Below are 24,501 nucleotides of genomic sequence, written 5' to 3' on the forward strand. Positions count from 1 at the left end.
TCCTTCTCTACTTCAGACTTTTTGACACGATCATTAGCAAAGCAGAATCTGCCAAGTCCATTGGTCTAACCCAGCAGAGCACTGCTTTTTAGCCTGTCTTATGGGTCTCTGAGGAAAACCCAACCAATCTACAGATTTCCTCCCAGGATCAAAACTCAGGATGTAAGGAATTCAGCTGAAGTGTATCTGTTTTAAGAAACAATACCAACACACGTATCAAAACAAGCTTGTTTCCCTGATTTCTCTGCTAATTTAAATCCTTCTCTTAGCAAATATTTTATTGCTTCATTTAATGTCCAGTTTCGCAGATAGAGTCCCCCCCCCATTTTGTCCCATTAAAGTTTTAAATGAGCACTGGGAAAATATTAGGGGGACTGCAGTCTCTTTTGCAGGAATAAAAAAAAACTAGTGGAAAGTAAGGGATCCAAAAACTGCCCTTACAATGTTCTATACTGCCTTCAAATGTTCTTTCCAGTTCTTTTAAGCCCATCAGTAGGGAATTGCTGAAAATGGCTTAGTCTGTGTGCATCTCCTTTTGACATTATTGGGACGAATTAAGTAATAATTAAGCTAGGGCACTAGTTCCGCAGCCCCTTTAAGGCTTGCCACCATGAAGGAGAATAGAAACAATATTGGAAATATGATGAGGAAGCATCTGCAATCAACTCCCTGCACTGGGGTTGTGTTCAGAGATAAATGTGAAAGTGGGAAGGCATGAGCATTTAACAGTTTGTAGCTTAGTATGCACAGTCACACTCTACAACGTATTTGTTAGATGACATTGGTGAGTATGTAATAGGAGATGGGACCAAACTAGCACTGCAGATCGTATTCCAATCCCACACCTCAATCTTTGCAGGAGTTCAGAGCAGATCCAGATTGAATGTCCCAGCTCTGGCATCTCTCTGAAGTGGGCCAAACTGGAACATCATATCTGACCAGTTTGAACTTTGTCAGAGTTTGTATTTGGCTCTGAATACATATCCTAATTTCAGGCCCATCCAGAAAATTCTCTTTCTTTCTTTCGTTCTTTCTTACACACATACAGAGTACACCAGATGATTACCACATAGATTATATTCATGCTTCCCTGGTCTTAGGCAGATAAAAGCAAATTAAATTTTGCACTAACCTGCCTGTGGTTGTGAGCACTCCACTAATTTTTACTGAATTCAGATAAATAAGATAAAAATATGTTAGTGCTAGCCATGCATGAAAGGCATTGATGGTGGTTGGTTCTGAAGCAACTACTTGTAACTGAACCAGTTCTCCTAATGTGTTGTGGAATTTGCCTGACTCCCTACCTTTCTCCCAATTGACTGACTGACTCAACAACCTTGTCTACGCTGGGATTTTCCCCCTAAAATTTCACACAGTGGATAGCACTGGTTCAGCTCTGCTGCTGTTAGCAATGAAGGGAGTGATAAGATAGGCAAGGCACCAGTGGACACTGATGTTTCAAGTACCATATTTTTTTATCCCTCTGCCTGTTAAGCCAGGTGTTTCAGCAATCATGAGTCCAATGTACACTCAGAGGGAGACATAAAAACTTCTAAAATGACCTAAAATAGCTTTTCTATACTTAACCATTCACATTTTTATGATTTTATATGTAGGGACCTTCCTGGACTGTATGTCCCATTGGGAAGCTGGGAATCTTCCCTTTCCTACGAGATAAAGCTCACATTTCTAGCCCTATAACAGGGCTTAAATTCAGCTGGAGCTGTCTGGAGTGGAGCTTGAGTAAATATTTTCAACCCACCTGGAGTTTTTATAGCATGTTGGGGGAAAGCATGGGGGGCCCCAGGAAATACTTTGAGAGTGTAAGCCCTGCCTATAAAGTTATGAGAAAAAGGACCTTAAATCCATCAGTGGTTCAGAATTGAATCTGGTGCACACTAGCCCTCAGGCAGACGAAATTTTGGGGAGAAGATCCACATGATCTTGGGGAGAACATCCTCATTAATGATCTGGAGGATGGCATAGACTGCACCCTCAGCAAGTTTGCAGATGACACTAAACTGGGAGGAGTGGTAGATACGCTGGAGGGTAGGGATAGGATACAGAGGGACCTAGATAAATTAGAGGATTGGGCCAAAAGAAATCTGATGAGGTACAACAAGGACAAGTGCAGAGTCCTGCACTTAGGACAGAAGAATCCCATGCACTGCTACAGACTAGGGGACTGAATGGCTAGGCAGCAGTTTGGCAGAAAAGGACCTAGGGGTTACAGTGGACAAGAAGCTGGATATGAGTCAACAGTCTTCCTTGTTGCCAAGAAGGCTAACGGCATTTTGGGCTGTATAAGTAGGGGCATTGCGAGCAGATCGAGGGACGGGATCATTCCCCTCTATTCGACATTGGTGAGGCCTCATCTGGAGTACTGTGTCCAGTTTTGGGCCCCACACTACAAGAAGGATGTGGGAAAATTGGAAAGAGTCCAGCGGAGGGCAACAAAAATGATTAGGGGGCTGGAGCACATGACTTATGAGGAGAGGCTGAGGGAACTGGGATTGTTTAGTCTGCAGAAGAGAAGAATGAGGGGGGATTTGATAGCTGCTTTCAACTACCTGAAAGGGGGTTCCAAAGAGATGGATCTAGACTGTTCTCAGTGGTAGCAGATGACAGAACAAGGAGTAATGGTCTCAAGTTGCAGTGGAGGAAGTTTAGGTTGGATATTAGGAAAAACTTTTTCACTAGGAGGGTGGTGAAACGCTGGAATGGGTTACCTAGGGAGGTGGTGGAATCTCCTTCCTTAGAGGTTTTTAAGGTCAGGCTTGACAAAGCCCTGGCTGGGCTGATTTAGTTGGGGATTGGTCCTGCTTTGAGCAGGGGGTTGGACTAGATGACCTCCTGAGGTCCCTTCCAACCCTGATATTCTATGATTCTATGTATGAGGGGAGAAGGAAACACTTCTCTGAAAGGTTGCTTTTTAAATATGGCAGCTGTTTGAAACTGCTAAGAGTTTGGAATATTGCAAGTAATCTCAGAGAAGATGGATGAGTGGGCAGAGGGCAAGGTGAGGTAGTCAAAGATGTATGATAATTTCATATCTATGTTATATGGCTGTGCAAGTTATATGGATATCACCACCAGATGTGTTTGGGGGAATCTATCTGCCTATCTATCTGTCTGGATAGACAGACAGATACAAATATACATATATAAGCCCCAGGTCAGGAAAGCATCCCTATTCTGAAAAGCATTTTAGGACTTGAAGTCAATGGGACTTAAGCACATGCTTATAGTTAAGCATGTATTTAAGTGTCTGTTTCCTGAATCAGGGCCATAGTTTGTTAGAGTTTACCTCTAACCTTTTTAGTAGGACTTCATTATTGCTATTGATTTTATGATGAAGGAGTTCAGATACTGCATTGATGGCAATATAAAACCCTAACACAGATAGTTAGAAAGTAATATTTACAGAATGTATTTTCTTCTTTCACTTCTGGTAAACCCTTTGCCTAGGAAAGCAGTTTTTGCCAGCTGACAATATCCACTAGTCAGAGAGAGAACACAGCTTATGTGTTTGTTTACAGACTTCCCAAACCCATGATGCTGTAATCTAGACCCATACAAGTGGAATGACATCATCTTTTGCTCTCCTAAGTGATTCCTTAGGAGCAGCAACACTTGAGTCCATTTATTCCTGAGGACAGACGTTAGCATCTGAGCTGGGTACTCTGTCTGCAGTGATTACAATTGCTTCATCTTATACTGCTCCCCGCTCTTCCAGGTTTGCTCACTTTGTTTGTTGGTCCCCTGTCATCTTCCTCTCCTATCCTGATCTTTCCCCCAGTTTCTGTTTTCTGGGCAAGCAGCCCAATTCCCAAGCCATTCTGAGTCCTGGCTTGAAATCCTAGCATGTCCACTGCTGCTGACACCACAGGTTGGTTGCTTTGATATTGATATGGCTCAAGTGTGACAGTGAGGAAGATAAACCCCCATAAGTCATATTTTAAAATGCAATCCTTTAGCTATTTAGAAAAGTGCTGCTCAATTTGAAACAGCTAAAAGACTGATTTTTTTTTTTTAAGATTAAACCAAGTGGTGGTTTACCTAAATTGCTGTAGCTGCTAATCCTTGTCAATAACAGAAAACCCAGCTTGGCTGCATTGACTCAGCAGTGGAGACACATTAAGGATGTAATTGCAGGCTGGCACTCCCAAAGAGTGAGATTTACCCCTGTTCCTGGGCCCACACAAGGCCTTATGCACTTCTTAAGCCCTGTGTCAAGGCCAATGTTTTCAGAAATAACTTCTAACTGGGTGCAGGGCAGGGCTAAAATCATCTCAGGCATGATGCTCAGAGGGGCTGTGCACCTACAGCTCTTCTTGGAATTGTAGGTGCTCAGTACCTCTGAAAATGTGCACCTAGGTGACTGATGTGGGCATCCGAAATTAGTGGGCACTTTTAAAAATGTCAGCTTTAACATAGGGCTTAACTGATGCTTGTGTGGGGCTTCTTCATGGGGGTGAATTTCACCCAGTATGCTACAGGAGCTGGAGAGCTTATCCAAAAGTACAGATGGGAGTGGTGGAAAAGAGGATAGTGTAGGTGTGAGTGGAGAAAACCAGTGATAGATTCATAGACTCTAGGACTGGAAGGGACCTTGAGAAGTCATCAAGTCCAGTCCCCTGCCCTCATGGCAGGACCAAATACTGTCTAGATCATCCCTGATAGACATTTATCTAACCTGCTCTTAAATATCTCCAGAGATGGAGATTCCACAACCTCCCTAGGCAGTTTATTCCAATGTTTAACCACTCTGACAGTTAGGAACTTTTTCCTAATGTCCAACCTAAACCTCCCTTGCTGCAGTTAAGCCCATTGCTTCTTGTTCTATTCTTAGAGGCTAAGATGAACAAGCTTTCTCCCACCTCCTTATGACACCCTTTTAGATACCTGAAAACTGCTATCATGTCCCCTCTCAGTCTTCTTTTTTCCAGTCTAAACAAACCCAATTCTTTCAGCCTTCCTTCATAGGTCATGTTCTCTAGACCTTTAATCATTCTTGTTGCTCTTCTCTGGACCCTGTCCAATTTCTCCACATCGTTCTTGAAATGCGGTGCCCAGAACTGGACACAATACTCCAGCTGAGGCCTAACCCGCGCAGAGTAGAGCGGAAGAATGACTTCTCGTGTCTTGCTCACAACACACCTGTTAATGCATCCCAGAATCACATTTGCTTTTTTTGCAACAGCATCACACTGTTGACTCATATTTAAACAGTCTCTACTTGTGTAAAATGTTGTTTCATTGAAGCCAATGGAGCGATGGCAATTTACAACCATTGAGGATTTCCGTTGCAGTCCTGTACCCACTGAAGTCAATGGGACTTCAATCAACCTCATTTGGAGCAAAGTTGGGATCTATCTGGAACAGAGGAATAAAAATACTGTCATTTTGCTTGAGGTATTCCTGAAGCAAATATATATGGATAACCAAGTCAACAGGGGGAGGGGAAACAGAGTAAAGAAGCAAAGAGTGAGTTGGCTCTTATTTATCAATAAGTCCATGGTCTATATTTCTACATTCTAATGTATTGTGGCCATAGTAGGAATTCACAAAGCCTCCCTTTGAAGTGATTTTGTGTTCTGAACACCATGCACGCATGATAATTTAACCTTTTCAACCTTAATAAATCTCAAAGAAACAGGTTTGCCATTAAAGAGATTAAAATTTGTGCCAAAATGGCAAACAGCTCTCCTAGATGTATTTCTTGGAGTAATCCATTACTTTTAATTGTATTTAGTCCTGCTGATGTACTGTGGAGGGAAGTATAAGAGCATGTATTGTGTATATGACAATGTGTATATGGCAATGTGTTCTTTACATGTGCTAAAATTCTTAATAGAATTCTTTAATAATAAAGTTTATAAGAGCATTTCTACCAAGTACACACTGCCCATTTTTTAGATTAACTGTAGAAGAAGGAATATTGAAAGGGGTATTCCTAATTGATTCACAGTGTGAATGAACCAAATAGTCCTTCACAGACTTTTCAGGATTATAAAATCATACCTCTTAGCACAGGTTTCTAAAGTTGGGTGCAATATCCCAAGTTTTTAATGTGGTATGGTGGCTATTTCTAAGCAATGAGCACTTATGGCCTTGCAGTGTTATATTCTGGGAACTGTGTAGTTCTGCCACAGTATCTGCTTTTACAAAATGTCTAGGACACATGCTGTAAAAATGTTCCTTTGTTTTCTGACTGGATCTGGATTATTTTTTAAAAATTAACATTAAATTTATGATTAATTATTATTTATTATTACCACCTTAGTGTCTAGGAGCCCCTGTCATGGGTCAGCACCCCATTGTGTTTGGTGCTGTACAAATATAGAACAAAAAAGTGATCCCTGTCCCAAAGAGTTTACAGTCTCAGTATAAGACCATAGATAACAGATTGATACAGACAGATGGGGCATACAAGAAAACAATGAGACAATATTAGTCAACATGATCAGAAGCGGTATCTGAATCTAGAACACGTCCTGAAAATTGCAACAAAGTTTTAAGGGTGTATCCTCACGTGTATTCCTTCATAACAGACAATAGTACATAAGAACAGCCATACTAGGTCAGACCAAAGGTCCATCAAGCCCAGTATCCTGTCCTCTGACAGTGGCCAATGGCAGGTGCCCCAAAGGGAATGAACAGACAGGTTATCATCAAGTGATCCATGCCCTGTCACCCAATCCCAGCTTCTGGCAAACAGAGGCTAGGGACACCATTTCTGCCCATCCTGGCTAATAACCATTGATGGACCTATCATCCATGAATCTATCTAGCTCCCTTTTGAACCCCGTTATAGTATTGGCCTTCACAACACTCTCTGGCAAGGAGTTCCAGAGGTTGACAGTACGTTGCGTGAAAAATACTTTCTTGTGTTTGTTTTAAACCTGCTACCTATTAATTTCATTTGGAGGCCCCTTGTTCTTGTATTATGAGAAGGAGTAAATAACACTTCCTTATTTACTTTCTCTATACCACTCATGATTTTATAGACCTCTATCATATCCCCCCTTAGTCACCTCTTTTCCAAGCTGAAAAGTCCCAGTCTTATTAATCTCTCCTCATATGGAAGCCGTTCTATACCCCTAATCATTTTTGTTGCCCTTTTCTGAACCTTTTCCAATTCCAATGTATCTTTTTTGAGATGGGGCAACCACATCTGCACGCAGTATTCAAGGTGTGGGCGTACCATGGATTTATACAGAGGCAATATGATATTTTCTGTCTTATCTATCCCTTTCTTGATGATTCCCAACATTCTGTTCGCTTTTTTGACTGCCACTGCACATTGAGTGGATGATTTCAGAGAACTATCCACAATAACTCCAAGATCTCTTTCTTGAGTGGTAACAGCTAATTTAGACCCCATCATTGTATATGTATAGTTAGGATTATGTTTTCCAATGTGCATTACTTTGCATTTATCAACATTAAATTTCATCTGCCATTTTGTTGCCCAATCACCCAGTTTTGTGAGATCCTTTTGTAGCTCTTCGCAGTCTGCCTGGGACTTAACTATCTTGAGTAGTTTTGTATCATCTTCAAATTTTGCCACCTCACTGTTTACCCATTTTTCAAGATCATTTATGAATATGTTAAATAGGACTGGGCCCAGTACAGATCCCTGGGGGACACCACTATTTACCTCTCTCCATTCTGAAAACTGACCATTTATTCCTACCCTTTGTTTCCTATCTTTTAACCAGTTACCAATCCGTGAGAGAACCTTCCCTCTTATCCCATGACTGCTTATTTTGCTTAAGAGCCTTTGGTGAGGGACCTTGTCAAAGGCTTTCTGAAACCTAAATACACTATATCCACTGGATCTCCTTTGTCTGCATGCTTGTTGACCCCCTCAAAGAATTCTAGTAGATTGTTGAGGCATGATTTCCCTTTACAAAAACCATGCTGACTATTTCCCAACAAATTCATCTATGTGTCTGACAATTTTGTTCTTTATGATAGTTTCAACCAGTTCCCTGGTACTGAAGTGAGGCTTACTGGCCTGTAGTTGCCAGGGTCACCTCTGGAGCCCTTTTTAAAAACTGGCGTCACGTTAGCTATCCTCCAGTCATTTGGTACAGAAGCTGATTTAAATGATAGGTTACAGATGATAGTTAAAAGAACGAGGAATACTTGTGGCACCTTAGAGACTAACACATTTATTTGGGCATAAGCTTCCGTGGGCTAAAACCCACTTCATCGGATGCATGCAGTGGAAAATACAGTAGGAAGATATCAGGGCTGACTCCAGGCACCAGCCGAGCAAGCTGGTGCTTGGGGCGGCAGCTTGTAGGAGGTGGCATTCCGCCCAATCCTAGGGCGGCACGGACGCTTTTTTTGTTTTTTGTTGTTGTTCCGCTCCGGCCGCCCTGTAGGGGGCAGCGGCGTGGAGGACGGGAGCGCCCTGCAGCAAGCCCGGCAGGGCAGCCCGCGTCCTTCCCTCCCAGCCGACCGGAGAGGTGCGGAGCCCTCCCGACAGGGGGGGGGGCATGTGGCAGCGCCCCGCTGAAGCCCTGGCCGCCCCCCTTCTCTCTCTTCCCCCGCTCCCTCCCCTTCCCCCCGCTAGCCGAGGCACATCTGCAGGGCAGGGAGTCCCCCTGTACCCTGGCTCTGGCCGCGCCGCAGGGTTTTTTTGTTTTGTTTTTTTTGCTTTGCTGTTCTGGCCGCCGCGGTTTTTGTTTTTTGTTTTCCTTGGGGTGGCCAGAAAGCCAAAGCCGGCCCTGGAAGATATATATACACAGAGAACATGAAAAAATGGGTGTTGCCATACCAACTCTAACGAGACTAATCAATTAAGGTGGGCTATTATCAGCAGGAGAAAAAAAAACTTTTGTAGTGATAATCAGGATGGCCCATTTCAAACAGTTGACAAGAAGATGTGAGTAACAGTAGGGGAAAAATTAGCATGGGGAAATAGTTTTTACTTTGTGTAATGACCTATCCACTCCCAGTCTTTATTGAAGCCTAATTTAATGGTGTCCAGTTTGCAAATTAATTCCAATTCTGCAGTTTCTCATTGGAGTCTGTTTTTGAAGTTTTTCTGTTGAAGAATTGCGACTTTTAGGTCTGTAATTGAGTGACCAGGGAGGTTGAAGTGTTCTCTGGCCCCACTGGTTGTTTATCAGGCTTTCTGCTTCTGATGTATTTAAAAAAAAAAGTGTTATTACTTTTGGAGTCTTTGGCTAGCTGTTCTTCAAATTTTTTTGGTCTTTCTAATTATATTTTTACACTTCATTTGCCAGAGTTTATGCTCTTTTCTATTTTCCTCATTAGGATTTATCTTCCACTTTTTAAAGGATGCCTTTTTGCCTCTCACTGCTTCTTTTACTTTGTTGTTTAACCACAGTGGCTCTTTTTTGGTTCTCTTACTATGTTTTTTAAATTGGGGTATACATTTAAGCTGAGCCTCTATTATGGTGTCTTTACAAAGTTTCCACGCACCTTGCAGGGATTTTACTTTTGCTACTGTACCTTTTAATTTCTGTTTCACTAACCTCCTCATTGTTGTGTAGTTCCCCTTTCTGAGATTAAATGCTACAGTGTTGGGCCATTTTTTTACCATCAGATCTTGTATGTTTCTTGATCCTGGACATATGCTGATGACTCCCTGGCATTTTTGTTCTCTCCCTTGTAAAGCTCACAAGCTCCCAACCCTAGCAACATAAAAATCATCTTTGGGTGATAACCCAGCACTGGAAACTTCAGGTGCTGCCTTTGCACCCCTCCAGCCCCTCAAAAAAAAGTAGAGGATAAGGGAAAAGAAAAGGAGTAGTGGAATAGAAATAGATCATCCATTTTAATAGGTTGCTCTGTAGCTTTTGTATTCTTTAAAGTAACAGTTGGTGTATGTATGAATGCAGTGTGCATATAAACAGGTTATATGAACAGAGCCTGAACAAAAAGTTATTTGCAGACACAAGTGAAGCATCACCAATGCTGGGACACCTAACTGGGAGGTGGGAGAAGGATTTCTAGATGGGGGAATTCTAGGGGTGGGAATCCTCAAAAGATAGGAAAGGGAGTTGGAGACCCAGGGGTATGAGAAATGCAAGGAAAGAGAAGACCAAAGGGGCAGAGAATTTGGGAGGAAAGGGAAGTGAGAGTGGGGTTTACAGTGATTCTCAACCAGGAGTACTGCATACCCTTAGAGGTATGCACAGGTCTTCCAGAGGGTACATCAACTCATCTAGATATTTGCCTAGTTTTACAACAGGCTACTCAAAAAGCACTAGCAAAGTCAGTACAAACTAAAATTTCATACAGACAATGACTTGTTTATACTGCTCTATATGAAAATGCACTTAATGAAATGGAAGTACAATATTCATATTCCAATTGATGTATTATATAATTATATGGTAAAAACGAGAGAGTAAGCAACTTTTCAGTAATAGTGGGCTGTTACACTTTTGTATTTTTATGTCTGATTTTGTAAGCATTAGTTTTTAAGTGAGTGAAACTTGGGGTACACAAGACAAATCAGATTCCTTAAAAGAGTACAGTAGTCTGGAAAGGTTGAGAGCCACTGGTTTAGGAGACCCTAGGAAAGAGGGGTAATGAAGACAGAGAACCAAAGGTTGGGGGAGAGGAGTCCCAGAGAAACAACAGTATAAAAGACGGAAATCCCAGGAGGGAGAGAGACTAGTAAAGATGCAGCCACGTACAATAAATTGGGACGGGGGGGAACCAGGAGTGGCTTCTTCAGGTTTCTTTAGAGGCTCACATACTACAGTGATGAGTGTTAACAGATAGATATTTACAGGACAGTGAAGTAGTGACAGATGGAATATGCCCCCTCCCCCCAATTCTCATATTGTTGTACTTATGAGTAAGAAATGTTTCAACTCCCTGATTTAGGGCCCAATTCTGCTGCCCTTACTCTTGCTGAGTTGTCCAATTGAAATTAGCTGGACTCTTTGAGGAATAAGACAATACTCAGTATCAGCCCTGCCTTTAGGGATTAAGATTAAAGCAGTCTGTACAAAATGTCTCCCTGATGAAATACCAGACACACATTTTTGCGATAACCTTTCCTGCAAGGATGGCCCTGCACTTCTCACTGAAGAAGAATGAAACAGACACCCACTGGATTCCACTGATGTTTGCTGTTGTTGTTGGATTAGCCAATAACCAGAAAGCAGGATCTTTAGGGGAATTTCCCTGGTGTTCTCAGAGGCTTGTGGGGAACGTTTTCTAAAACGTCCTGCAATTGCTGACACTGGTGTGAGCAATGGAGGGAGGCGAGCCCTAACGGGGTGTTTTAACATCATGCCTGTCAATGAGAGCTGCTCTGACTGTGAGCACACATTGGGCTCCCCCTTGCAGGCTGATGGACTAGTCACTGAAGGCCTAAAGCTGCAGTGGGGCCTAATTCCCTGTCTCCTCCCGGGCCCAGGTAGATGTGCTCAGGCGGAATGTGGGTGGCCTAGAGGGGGCTTGGGCGTGGGGGTGGATGTCCAAGGGGGGAAGGGAGGGCAGGGGCGCGTGGGCCCCCCCGGAGCTGGGAGACAGCCTGGGGCTTGTTCAGCCAGCCCTGGGCGCTCTGGGCCGGGGCGCTGCCGGGTTGCAGTTTCCCGAGGACCGAGCAGGGAGGCGGACGCGGGCCGCTTCCGGGAGAGCACAAGCCGGACCAGCCCGCCGCGTGTAGCCGCCGTGCGCAGCCTGGAGGCCGGCGCGATGGGCGCCCACAAGCGAAAGAGCCAGGCGCCGAGCCCGGGGGCGGCGGAGACCAAGAGAGCCCGCGGCGCGGAGGGAGAATTCACGGGCACCCACTTCAAATCTCTGCTGCGGGACCCCGAGACCGCGATCAAGGGTGAGCCGGGGCGGGAGCTGGGCTCGACTTACACGTGCTTCCCGCGGGGGAGCCTGCTCCCGTCACTGCTGCTGCTGGGGGCATTGCCAACCCCCGTGCTGCAGCTGCCCCTGCCGTTGAACTGGCACTGGCGGGGCACCAGCATGGGGTGTCCCCATGCTGCTCTTTGAGTTGTCACCGGCCATCGCCCCCTCGTGTTGCTGCCTTTGCACGCTTTAAAGTGTGCTGAGTTCCTGTTGTGTTCGCCCCGCCCGCCCTGCATTATTTCCCAGGTTCGCGCACACTGCACTGCTCCCCGTGCTGCTCCAAGTGCATTACGGTTCCGTTCATGTTGCTCTCATGTATTATGGCCCATTCCTGCGGGGAGGGGAGGGGGGATTGAGACCCACACCTAGGAGCTTGTTTAGTGCAGGTGCCCCAGTAATAAATGAATTATTGTTGCATTTGTACTGTGAGTCGCTCCCTGTTACTATTCACAAAGATTTTGCATTTTCTCTCTCTCTCTCTCTCTATTACTTTTGCACTAGGCAGCCTTGGATGTAGTTAGGTGCATTATGTGTATTTTCTTTACTATACAAGTATTCCTGTATCTTATGCAAAAAAGGGGGGGAGGGCACCTTTATTACTCCTTAAAACTATTTTGCAGTTTTTGCATGTTTAAATGAACTTCAAATGATATGAAGTAATTCAGTGTTCAAGGTAGAAATATTCTTGGATAAATTCTGTCTTTTGTGGGGATTTATTCAGTGAAGTGTAGTTGGTTGCATTGTGCTCTTGTAACGTTCCCATTCTATATTAGTGAATGTACCTTTGGATTGGCAGTAATATGCCTAGCACTCAGATGAACATAAAGTGAGAAAGAAAATGTTAACAAGTAGATGATATTGGTCTAAGTTTCTTTCCATGCTGAATGTCACGTTCTCCATACCAGACACTTCTTCCATGAACCCTGACAAATTATAATGCAGTGTACGGAGTTTGTGAAGCTGGAATCAGGGCCGGCTACAGGCACCAGCTTACCAAGCAGATGCTTGGGGCGGCCACTTCAGAGAGGGGCGGCACGTCCAGCTATTCGGCGGCAATTCGGCGGACGGTCCCTCACTCCTGCTTGGAGCGAGGACCTCCCGCTGAACTGCCGCCGCAGATTGCGATCACGGCTTTTTGTTTTGTTTTGTTTGTTTGTTTGGCTGCTTGGGGCGGCCAAAACCCTGGAGCCGGCCCTGGCTGGAATAAAGGTTATATCTGTCATTTGAAAAGCATGCTTTTGATTACAGATGTAAATGCTTGTTTTCTTTCAGGTTTAGAAAACTTCGTCTCCACAGCTAAGACATTACCATCTACTGAACTATATGATGTAGTAGAGGGATATATAAAAATTTCTGTGGAGTGTGCTGAAATTTTCAGACTTTTGGATGGTGAAAGAAGGCCTGAAAGTGAAGTAAGTTGTCCACATGCATTGCATTTGTAATGGACAGCAGAGTGTGCACTGAATAGAACATTTAATAATTGTAGTATAAACACAGAATAAAAGAATTTATTTGGAGATCTGAGGAGCAGAAAAATCGGTTGTTAAGTTGTCAGTGGCCTTATAAGTTTGTCATAAAATGTAAAGGCATCCTGCAAAGCCTCTTACACGTGCTAAACCTAATGTATTCTGAATAGTCCCATTGAAGTCAAGCTCTGTAGTACTGAGGCCTTTGAATTTTGTTAAGAAAAGCTTTTATAAAACTCAGGACCAATAGAAATGTTTATACACACATACGCACACACAAATCTAATAAAAGCATTTGTTTTTAGATAAATAAGCCTTCCTTTGTAGTGTGTGATATCCAGCTATTGCAGCATTAAGAACCTGAAGGTAAAACTTATTGTCTGAGCTGAGAGAAATGCAAAACATAAACAAAGAGCATAAATAGTGACCAATAAACTGGATTTATAGAACTCTCTTACAGCTAATTATGTGAGGCGTTATTAGTAATTTAGGTAAAGAAGAGTTTGTTTACAACTGATTAAAGTTGATGGAGCCCCTTTTAACTTCCAATAAACAATCTCTTTAATAAAAACAACGAGGAGTCCTTGTGGTACCCACTCCATGCATCTGATGAAGTGGGTTTTAGCCCACGAAAGCTTATGCCCAAATAAATTTGTTAGTCTCTAAGGTGCCACAAGGGCTCCTCGTTGTTTTTGCTGATACAGACTAACACGGCTACCACTCTTTAATAAAGTATCCTCTCTGTCTACATAACAGAAAAACTATGTATACATTGTGTCTTGCTTTGTCAGCTGCTTGCTGTGTAGATATTCTTCCACCTACTGATAAAACACAGAGTTTGTAATTTGTAAGGCCCTGATGCTGCGGTACGGTTGAGTGTGTATTTAGGGTTTCACTGTGAGGCGCTCAGTGCAGTATTGGGGCTTAGGTATAGTTTTTGAGTTCTGTATATAATGGCATTACAGTAGTACACCTCTACCCCGATATAACGCAACCCGATATAACACGAATTTGGATATAATGTGGTAAAACAGTGCTCCGGGGGGTGGGGTGGGGCTGCGCATTCCGGTGGATCAAAGCAAGTTCGATATAATGCGGTTTCACCTATAATGCGGTAAGATTTTTTTGGCTCCCGAGGACAGCGTTATATCGAGGTAGAGGTGTACCTCAGAGTTATGAACACCTCGGGAATGGAGGTTGTTCGTAACTGAACAAAACATTATGGTGGTTCTTTCAAAAGTTTACAACTGAACATTGACTTAATACAGCTTTGAAACTTTACTATGCAGAAGAAAAATGCTGCTTTTAACCATCTTAATTTAAATGAAACAAGCACAGAAACAGTTTCCTTACCTTGTCAAATCTTTTTTTTAAAACTTTCCCTTTATTTTTTAGTAGTTTACGTTTAACACTGTACTGTACGGTATTTGCCTTTTTTTTTTTTTTTTTTGGACTCTGCTGCCTGATTGTGTGCTTCCGATTTCAAATGAGGTGTGTGGTTGACCGGTCAGTTTGTAACTCTGAGGTTCTACTGTATATTTGAGTATTATTTTCCATTCCATCCACATGTGCATCCTAGTGTCTTGTTTCCTTTTTTGAATGCTGCTGCACTATGAGCAGATGTTTTAATTGTGCTGTCCATATTGAGGCCTAGGTCTTAATCTTTGTTGGTTACAACTACTTTAGAATACAGTAAGTGTATGAATAGTTCAAATGATTCTCTCTGATGTACTGTCTTGCCATTATCAACACTGAATTTCATGACCTTTGCAGCTGGAAACAAGGAGAAGAGTTGGTACCATGTGACCAGCCACCTCTTCGCTGCTCAGTAGTGATCCATAGACCATAGTATGGAAGCCTCTGCCCAAGCGTATTATTTCAGTGTTAACCATCTGGAAGAGAATCAGTGTGTTACCTTGAGTTTCACATTTGGAAGCATTTCCTCTTGTTGCACAGTTACTCATTATTTATGATGTTTACTGTTCTAATGTTCTTATTTATATTAGCTTGTATAGGGATATTTGAGGAAAGTAATGGCAACAATATTTTAAAATAAAATATCTCTGAACTTTGCAGATGCTGTTAATTTTTCAAGCTTTGGAAGCCATCTTGTTGAGAACAGCAAGTGACCTGTCCCATTTTTCTGTTGTGGGGATGAACATAGTAAAGAAGTTGATTAATAGCTATATGAAATTAATCTATGCTGCTTTGTATTCTGAAAGTCACAGGTAAGTCTAGTGCATACCAGAGTGAGAACCTGCGTTGGTTGCTCTGACATAGTCCCGATATGCTACCTTGGGCCACCATCCTGCAAAGACCTAAGCATGTGCTGAACTGTTTGCAATGTGAGGAGTCCCACTGACTTTAGGAGGACTGCTCACAGTGTATAATCTTAGGCACATACATATAAGTGTTTGCAGGAATGCTGCAGGGAGTAGCGCTGCACTTGACTTTAGCTAAGTCTGTAATTTTCCATTCTCTTCCTCTGCTTGCTTTGTTTACCCTAACTATGTCATTTGTGATATGAAACCTGCTTGAGGTGTAGAGAAAGATTTCCTTTTCTATTGCTCACCGAAGCTGAGCAGAACACCATGGTGATGGCAAGAAGTGTTGAGTTTGATTGTTGCTTCTTTTTCCTAGTCTTTTCACAAAATGTCCACACATTTGTAATAGAATTTCTCCATTAGCCCAACTTTTCCTCGACACCTTTTTCTGTCTCTTAAGTGTGACAACTAATTGATTTGAGTGAATTTATTTCTTAATTTATTTATAACCTAAGTCCAAAGGAGGTTCTTCTGCTTTGTCCCTCCATGGCAGTTGAGGTTTGGTGGGTGGTTCTTGCTTTACATCCCAGTGCCTCATTTGGATGAGGGAAGGTGCTTATTGATTCAAGGACCCTGTCTGTGGCATTCAGAGCTCTTCGTCAGCTCTGTGTAAGTTCGAAAGCTTGTCTCTCTCACCAACACAAGTTGATCCAATAAAAGATATTACCTCATCTACCTTGTCTCTCTAATATCCTGGGATCAACATGGCTCCAATAACACTACCAACAAAATAATGTACCCTCATAATAATGACCCCAAAATACAGCTATTGGAGAAATCCTTCCAGAGCTTGCTTAAGGGAAACAGCTTTGTTGAATTTCAGATAGGGTATTTTGACTTTTAGTAGCTACATTGGCCAACTGGAAAGGCCAAGGGGTTTGGCAGTCACAAAACAATTATTTTCATGTCAGTTGCACCAATGGGGCATAGAATATAATGATTACAACAATTTGCTGAGAACGTATGTTGTCCAGTTGAAGCATAAAGAGGTCATGTTGTTGTGGCATATGGAGGCAGGATCTCTGCTTTGTATGCGTCTTCTCCTCAGGATTTTTTATGAATGATAACATTTCTAAATTAAATTAATGGAGATGTCCTATCTCCTAGAACTGGAAGGGACCTTGAAAGGACATCGAGTCCAGCCCCCTGCCTTCACTAGCAGGACCAAGTACTGATTTTGCCCCAGATCCCTAGGTGGCCCCCTCATGGATTGAACTCACAACCCTGGGTTTAGCAGGCCAATGCTCAAACCACTGAGCTATCCCTCCCCCCTATTGGAACTTTAGGGCTTGATCCTGCAGCGATTAATAATGGCATGTCTTTGCACATCAGAAAGGGCTGCAGAATCGGGCCCTTATGGCCCCAGTTTTGAAGTTAACAGCAAAATCACGTTGACAGTGGATGCAGGGATTGGAGCCTTCATTTCCGGCGCTCTCCCCCTTATTCTGGAACATCAACATCCAGCCTCCCAGTATATTTGTGTGTGTAAGCTGAGTTGATAGGAACAATGTAGATGTACATTCCCTTGTGCCTACTCCCTCTACATCAGTACCTCTGACTTTTTCTTTTCGTTACTCAGATAGATTTCCACTCCAGTCAGTGAGTAAGGACTGAGTATAAAATTTGAATGAAAACTAGTAAGGACTTCAGGGTTTGGTCCAGTGACAGGAATACAGCTCTTTTTCTGCATTCTTTAACAAAGAAAATAATAATAAGCTATAATAATACAAACAATTTTATAGGAATGAATTAAGGCACCATCTTGTAAACACTTATGTTGGTGCTTAACTTTACTGCCAGGGGTAGTTCCAATGGCTCTGCTCCCCATACTAAAGTTAAGCACATGCATAAGAATTTGCAGGCTCAGGGCCTTGATCTGAGAAACATACTTTTTAAAACAGGCAATATGAAAATAAGATTGGCCAGAATTAGGGAAAAGTCACGTGCATTTTGCCTAAATTAATAACAGTGGTTGCTTTGTAAAGATGCTGGATCTTGCATTCCTTATTGAGCCATGGCTTCCCTGGACTGTGAGAGCATTGCATGCAGTAGGAATACAGGATCAGGTTCAGTGTGGTTAGAGCTTAGCTTTCCTGACTGTGCTTGCTTACTCACGTTGGGACAGACTCTGAGTGCTTTTCTGTGCCTGCAACTCCCACTGACTTTGGTGGAAGTTGTGGCTGGATGATTTGAGAGGTATAATTTCTCACATTATAACGTCTGTGTAACCATCATTCCTGCAATAACACGCATTCCCCCCTATTTATTCACGTAGGATGACTCGAGTATGCCTCACCTTGCTGTCGGCCATGGTGGCACAGGGGCCAGATTCTGCAAGGGATGTCTATAGCCATTTTGATTTTAATAATAAATTCCTGCCTGGATTAGTGAAGAAAAGAGATAAGAAGGTAAAGTGAGCAAAGTATCTGCAGGGGTCAGATGAGCTGGCATGGAGGTATCTTCCGTTTACTTTTGCTAATTTTTAAAGTAAACTTGCTAATGCGACTCCACTGTATTTTCATCCACTACTGCTTCTCCACCTCTTCCTTCCCCTTTTCTGTCTGATTGTTTATAATAGGCACTAGCGCTGATCTATGAACAGTTTCCCATTCACTTAAATGGGAAACACCCAGGGGTCATGGATGTTTCTAAGTGTCTGTCGTTATTAGAGATCTTGTGTAATGAAGTCCTGGCACCCATAGGAGTTGCTCATTTCATTTCCATGCCTGCTTGATCTCTGCTACCCTGATGAAGTGGAGCGCCTGAAGATTATAATACCATAGGGAAAACTGGTAGAGTTTTGCTGCCATAGTATTGGGTGACCTAGTTTGTTATGAAACTGCATCATGGCTTATTATGTGGTTTGGTGGCCATAGGAAAGAACTGCCATTAGATGACATTTTAAGGCTAGAATGGAATGAAGGCAAAGGCAATGTTTTAATGCTTTTAATTTGTTTCAGAGGGGTGGAAATTGTCCAGTTCTAAAATTAACAGGTTAAATCCTGGTCCTGTAGAAGTCAGTGGGAGTTTTGCCATCAATTTCAGTGGGGCCAGGATTTCACCCAATATTTATGAAAAAACTACACTCTGCTTTGGAAATTGTAACTAATGGTTTTGGGGGAAAATCGGTTGGGTTTTTTTAATGTTAAGTTATTAGGAGTGTCAAGTGTGGGGTTTTGCTGCAGGATCTACCTTTGTGAGCTCTCACATCTTAATTGAAGGACTTGGGTGTTAAATCTTTATCCAGGATATTCATTTAACAACGTGTTCATTAGTCATGGGAGTAAATTAGATATTATTAACCAAAACAGAGTTTGACAGTGCCTGAAAATTCCTCCTCTTCTCAGTTGTTCAGATTTCACTCCATTATGATGTCGTCATTTCACTAATTCTCTAGTTGTAATAGTGTCTCAGGATAGACCAAGCCTGAATTTCTAATGTAAAAATCAAGCAGAAAAGCAACAACCTCCCTAACTTTTTGACAAAATCTTTCATGTCCCCACTGCTATTTCTTTTCTTTCCCCCTTTTTACAAGTCACTTTTAAAGGGAAAGTTGTTTCACATTGTACCCCAGTAATTATATTTAATTTGGGGATTTTTACATATAGTTTAAATGACATACACTAACGCAGTGGCTCTCAACCTTTCCAGACTACTGTACCCCTCTCAAGAGTGTGATTTTTCTTGTGTACCCCCAAGTTTCACCTCACTTAAAAGCTTCCAAAATCAGACATAAAAATACAAAAATGTCAGCACACTGTTACTGAAAAATTGCTTACTTTCTCATTTTTACCATATAATTATAAAAGAAATCAATTGGAATATAAATATTGTACTTACATTTCAGTGTATAGTATACAGAGCAGTATAAACAAATCATTGTCTATGAAATTTTAGTTTGTACTGACTTAATTAGTGCTTTTTATGTAGCCAGTTGTAAAACTAGGCAAATATCTAGATGAGTTGATGTACCCCCTGGAAGACCTCTGAGTACCCCTAGGGGTACACGTACCGCTGGTTGAGAACCACTGCACTAAAGGGCTAGGGATTTCATTTTCCAGATGGAAGTTAAATAATTAATCTTTAAAAATAATTCTAATTTACAGTCAGATCCTGTGGCCTTTATGCGGACAGAACTCCTGTCAGTTTCTGTAGCATTGCCAATACACCTTGGTCCTGAGCAATAGCTCCCTGTTAGTCTGGTCCTTGGCTTGTCTGAGTAGCTCAACAATCTCTGGTGGTTTGGTGATGTGCGTAAATGGGGATTAGAGTCTGACTGCCAAACCACTTATCATTTGTGACCTAGCCCAGGTATTCAAAATTGAAAAATTAGTGAACCAACCAGCCTTCCTAACTACATGCTAAGATATGAAAGTAATCTCCACAGGTTAATAGACTGTGGTTGACAAACTCGTGTAGTTTATCAGAGTAATATACTGGGGATGTGTTTATATAAAACATATCTATACAACTTATTACATATTTTATGATAAACTGCTGCTGTAAAATTTTTGCAATTGTGTACAAGCTATATGCTAAAAGTGTCTTTTAATTTTCTTTTAGGGGAAACCAGATGTCCGTATGGCATATATTCAGTTTGCTCTCTCCTTTTTAATTGCTGGTGACAACACTATCCTAGTACAAGTGCTAGAGTTAAAAGGTACTTAACAATTACTGCTTTTGTTAAAGGAGTATCTTTTAAAGATCACATTTAAAAATATGAACCAATTAAATAGCATTGACAAGACAAAGGAAATTCAATTTTAAAAACTGATTTTAAATAAGCTTATGCTTTCCAAAACACTTGGCTGTACTGGCTGAAAATAACGGTCATGGTATTGCTTATGCTGACCGCAAAGAGACTGCAGGGTAAATAGGAAGGCCTAGATGACCCAATTCATGATAAATAAGCTTATAGTACCTTCAGAACCACAAAGATCAGATGACAGAGGAGACTTTATGGCTTTTAAACTTCTTCAGAATGTAATAACATTGGATGTGCTGCCTTCTTTTAAAGTTAAATGTTTAAAAATCAGGCAAGATCTAGTTTTTGAACACAGTGAAATTCATCCCTGTGCAGATAGCCTGTGCAAGGCCCGTGTAAGTCCTTAGAATGGATTGTCCTTGGGTCAAATGGCCACTGTCTCTGGCTGCTGTACCCCTTAAGCCCTTCATTTGGGCTCTGCAGGGAAGTGCCATCAGAGGGTGTTTGTACAACCCCCGTATGTTGAGGAAGAGGCAGCTGTACTAGCCCCACATAGAATAGCTCACAGAATTGCAATAGAGAAGGAATCAGGGTTTTTAGCTAATTTAGGGTCTGCTTCTGAAAAGACTTATCTATGCACTTGACTTAACATACTAAGAACTGGATCCAATGCTCATTGACGCTAATGGGAATACTCCTGTTGATATCAGTGGGCCTTGGATCAGACCCTATAATTAATCCCATTGACGTCAATAATTGTAGGTCCTTCAGGGCTGGGGCTGTCACTAACTATATGTTTACACAGAGCCTAGCACAATGGGGCTCTGACCCGATTGAGGTCTCTAGGCGCCAGCTCAATATAAATATTAAATAATAATAACTGAGCTAAGTAACTGCCTAATAATTCTTACAATAGGTATTTCATAAAAGGCAATGTTACAGCAGTTTGTTTATCACTGTATTATCTGTTCACCATGCATGCTAATACGCGTATTTTTGTTCATCTTTAAATACAACACAGAGATGAGTGACATGACATTGAGGACAAACAAGTACAAATTCCCTGAAATTAATTTCATAGTCAAATGCTGCTTGTCCTCAGATCACGACTCTAACATTTGAAATATGTTCTTAGATTTCATTCCAGATATTCTTAGGACTGGATTAAAGGAAGATAAAGTTTCTACTATCAATCTTCTGCTTTCCACACTGGGAACAAAGGTCTGGTATGCCCTTGAAATGGCTTTGTCTCTTGCTTTCTGTTTCTCTTGCTACTGAAGACAGCTTTGCAATGCATTCCCAAAGAATATACACCTATTTATTACTCTGGCATTGTGCTGCAAAGAATCATCAGCATTTCTGTTGCTGAGCTTGTTCATTGGGGGTTTATATGTTGGCCATAAAATTGTCTCAGGGTTAAAGCTTGTAATGTGATATTTTTTAAGTAGAATTTTAAATTAAATGATCACGCGGCTGAATTTAAAAGCTACTTACTGCTTGTATGTAACGTTTCTCATACATCCCATCTCATTTACCTCCTGGAGAAGTGAGGTGGTATATCTGCAATAAGTTATGACTCTTACTTCGAAAATCTAGCTATCGAACACACTGCCTCACTTCCAGAAGGAACAGAGCTTTTATATTGGGGGCTGTTGGGGCAAATGGAGTGCAGAGAATTGTCCTTGTCTGGTGGGTAAAGCCCCTTTACCATAGGTTTCCAATTAAAGACATAGTCTTGATAGGGTTCTGTAGCATCCCTCATCATGACCTCCTGACTAGAGATAACTGTTGCGGTCTGGATCTACTTGCAGTTGAGACTGGTAGTATCCTGATTTGGGGCTAGTGATGTAGTCTGCCAGGCAAAGCTGTTTCTTGATGGACAAGAGGAAAATGGTGGCTTTTATAATGAAGGTTTCTAGTAAAAACCCAGGGCTACATCCAGGAAAGCTGCTGCAGGGAGGACTACTTTCCATGTGCCATGTAAACCCATTGAAAGAGAAGGGAGAAGTTGGTTCTGTGATGGGATGTCATGTTGCCTGGTTCTCTCAGGGGTGGGGAAAGCAGATTTAAGTTACATCAAGGCTGCTATGGAAGCTTGATAACAGAAGTCATTGAGAATTGCTGTAGAATCAGTTGTCTTCAGCTGCTTTGGCCATATCCCCTTGTGTATCAGCAGTTTCCACATTTTGAGCTCTGTTGCCCCTTCTGTCCCTTTTCCATATGGAAGAAACCTAACAGGAAAGGGAAACTGACAATATAAATGAAAACTGTGCTTTTGTTTACATTAAATTAAACTTTAAAAAAGCTAGCATGGTGATTGCGAAATCAGGGAGTTCCAGAAATGAATTTTTCTCCTGCATTGTTAGCTTGTCTGTGTTGCATATCTTATTCTGGTATGTATCATGGTTGAGTTAATAACATAATACACAAGGTTTAAAATTTAACAAGGAAAACAGGAATAAAAAAATGAAGCCGAGAAAACATTATGGGGAAAACCATTAATTTTTGGAATTTCCTTGCTAGATGTTACAGGGTTAATGCTATATTCACAGTAATTTTTTACATTTACTTTTGCTGCAAGGTTTTGTTTTTTTGTGGTTATTTTTGCAGTAGGGAAGTGGGGAGGAGGCATCTGGAACTGTTTGTTGTGTGAAATTTATATGCACCTCAGATTTTTCCCATAGAGCTTGTAAATTCCTTGAACTGCGGCTACAAACAAGCCTCAGCTATTTAAATCTTGCTTAACCAAAACTCTTGGTTCTCCAAAAGTCAGACGTGTCCCCTGAAGGTCTGATTGAAGCTCAGGTCCTGTAGAGCTGCAGAAGACTCTGATTCTGCAAAGCTTATCTCTTAGCCTGGAGCAAACCAGTTGCCATTGCTAACATCTGCTTGGTGCATTCATTGGATTACTCTGGTAACAACTCTTGCCAGCTTCCCCCAGTGGATTTTGTCAGCTCCTGTATTGAGAGTAGAGCCTTCAACATACACAAACTCCATGTGTAGCTAACACTCCCTCCTCTTCAGATTCTACAGCTAGCAAGCTCTGCCAGTTTTTCTAATAGCTTTCCAGTTCCTTGTCTGGAGCTAATGGGGTTTTGGGATTCCAAAGGCGCCGGAAGCTCCTTAGTCCAAACTGTGTCTCTAGTCCTGCAAACACTTAATATGCTCAGTGCTTAAAGTAGATTGAAACAGGAGAGGCTGCTCGCAGTACACTAGCCAAGAAGGAAGAGGAGTGGTGGGAGAGGGCTGCTTCCCCAAGCCAAGGAGAAAAGGGGAAACGCTTCTGTTCTAGTAGAGGAGAGGGAGCTGCGCAAAAGCAATACCAGTGCAAGGTGTGATGGAGACTATTATTTTCCATTTCGTTGTAATTTGCAATACACAAAAGACTTTCTTTTTATTGTTTTCAGGTGGTTCAAAATAAGAGTATCAGTAAGACGCAGAAGGTGCGTTTTTTTACTGTGGAAGTGTTAAGTCACATCGCTTCTCTTTACCGTTGGAATGGGATTACCGATGTCAGCACTGAGGATGTCAAGGTCTGGTAATTTCTTTCGTAAGATGTTTCTCCTAATTCCCTATCCCGTACCTCTTTCTTCACTCTCCTTGCTTGAATCTGTGCAGCCTACAAACAGGAGGAATAGACAGGTGGGGCTAGGGCTATCTCTATTTATGATCCCAAGAAGAGGAGAGAGCCATGCCATACACTACTTTAAAGAAACCAACAAACAACTTGCCTGGGCTGGAGACTACTAGTGCTTCAATCCTAGGAAGAGTGGCAGTAGGGCTGCCCCTTTTTTCTGATTGCCTGAAGGGTGTGGAGGGACCTCTACCTTCATGTCGCTTTGGGGGGCTCTCTTTTCTGTCCCCCAATTTCTGGAGCTCCAGAGCAGAAGTGCTGCCTTTGGGGCATGCTGATACTTCAGCATTCTTCTCTGCTTGACTGCCAGGAAGAATTTGCTCCTGCATTAGGGCAAGACGGAGTAGGAGAGAGCAAAGACTAGACTGTGCAGTGCCTCTCTCAATATCCTTTCCATGTACCCAGTTTCCATACATCAGACTGGGCTGACTCTGAAATAATGCCCCAGAATAAAGAGCAGCCTCATCTCTGGGGCGGATTCTGCTCTTGCTTCCACCAGCAAATGACGTTACA

At 42.1% G+C, this 24,501-nt stretch overlaps 1 protein-coding gene across 1 annotated transcript in view; it reads left to right on the plus strand.

Moving 5' to 3' along the window:
* Positions 1–11,697: 11,697 nt before the first annotated feature.
* Positions 11,698–24,501, plus strand: part of LOC112116858 (nucleolar pre-ribosomal-associated protein 1-like) — a 76,542-nt gene continuing 63,738 nt past the window's right edge. The window contains exons 1-7 of the mRNA XM_026652225.1: positions 11,698–11,833; positions 13,132–13,271; positions 15,402–15,553; positions 17,925–18,057; positions 20,213–20,309; positions 21,490–21,575; positions 23,762–23,887. Coding sequence (XP_026508010.1) covers positions 11,698–11,833; positions 13,132–13,271; positions 15,402–15,553; positions 17,925–18,057; positions 20,213–20,309; positions 21,490–21,575; positions 23,762–23,887 — 870 coding nt within the window. The remainder of the gene's footprint in view (positions 11,834–13,131; positions 13,272–15,401; positions 15,554–17,924; positions 18,058–20,212; positions 20,310–21,489; positions 21,576–23,761; positions 23,888–24,501) is intronic.

The sequence above is a fragment of the Terrapene carolina genome, unplaced genomic scaffold, assembly GCF_002925995.2.
Source record: "Terrapene carolina triunguis isolate 2854851 unplaced genomic scaffold, T_m_triunguis-2.0 Scaffold31, whole genome shotgun sequence".
In the NCBI taxonomy this organism is placed as follows: domain Eukaryota; kingdom Metazoa; phylum Chordata; order Testudines; family Emydidae; genus Terrapene; species Terrapene triunguis.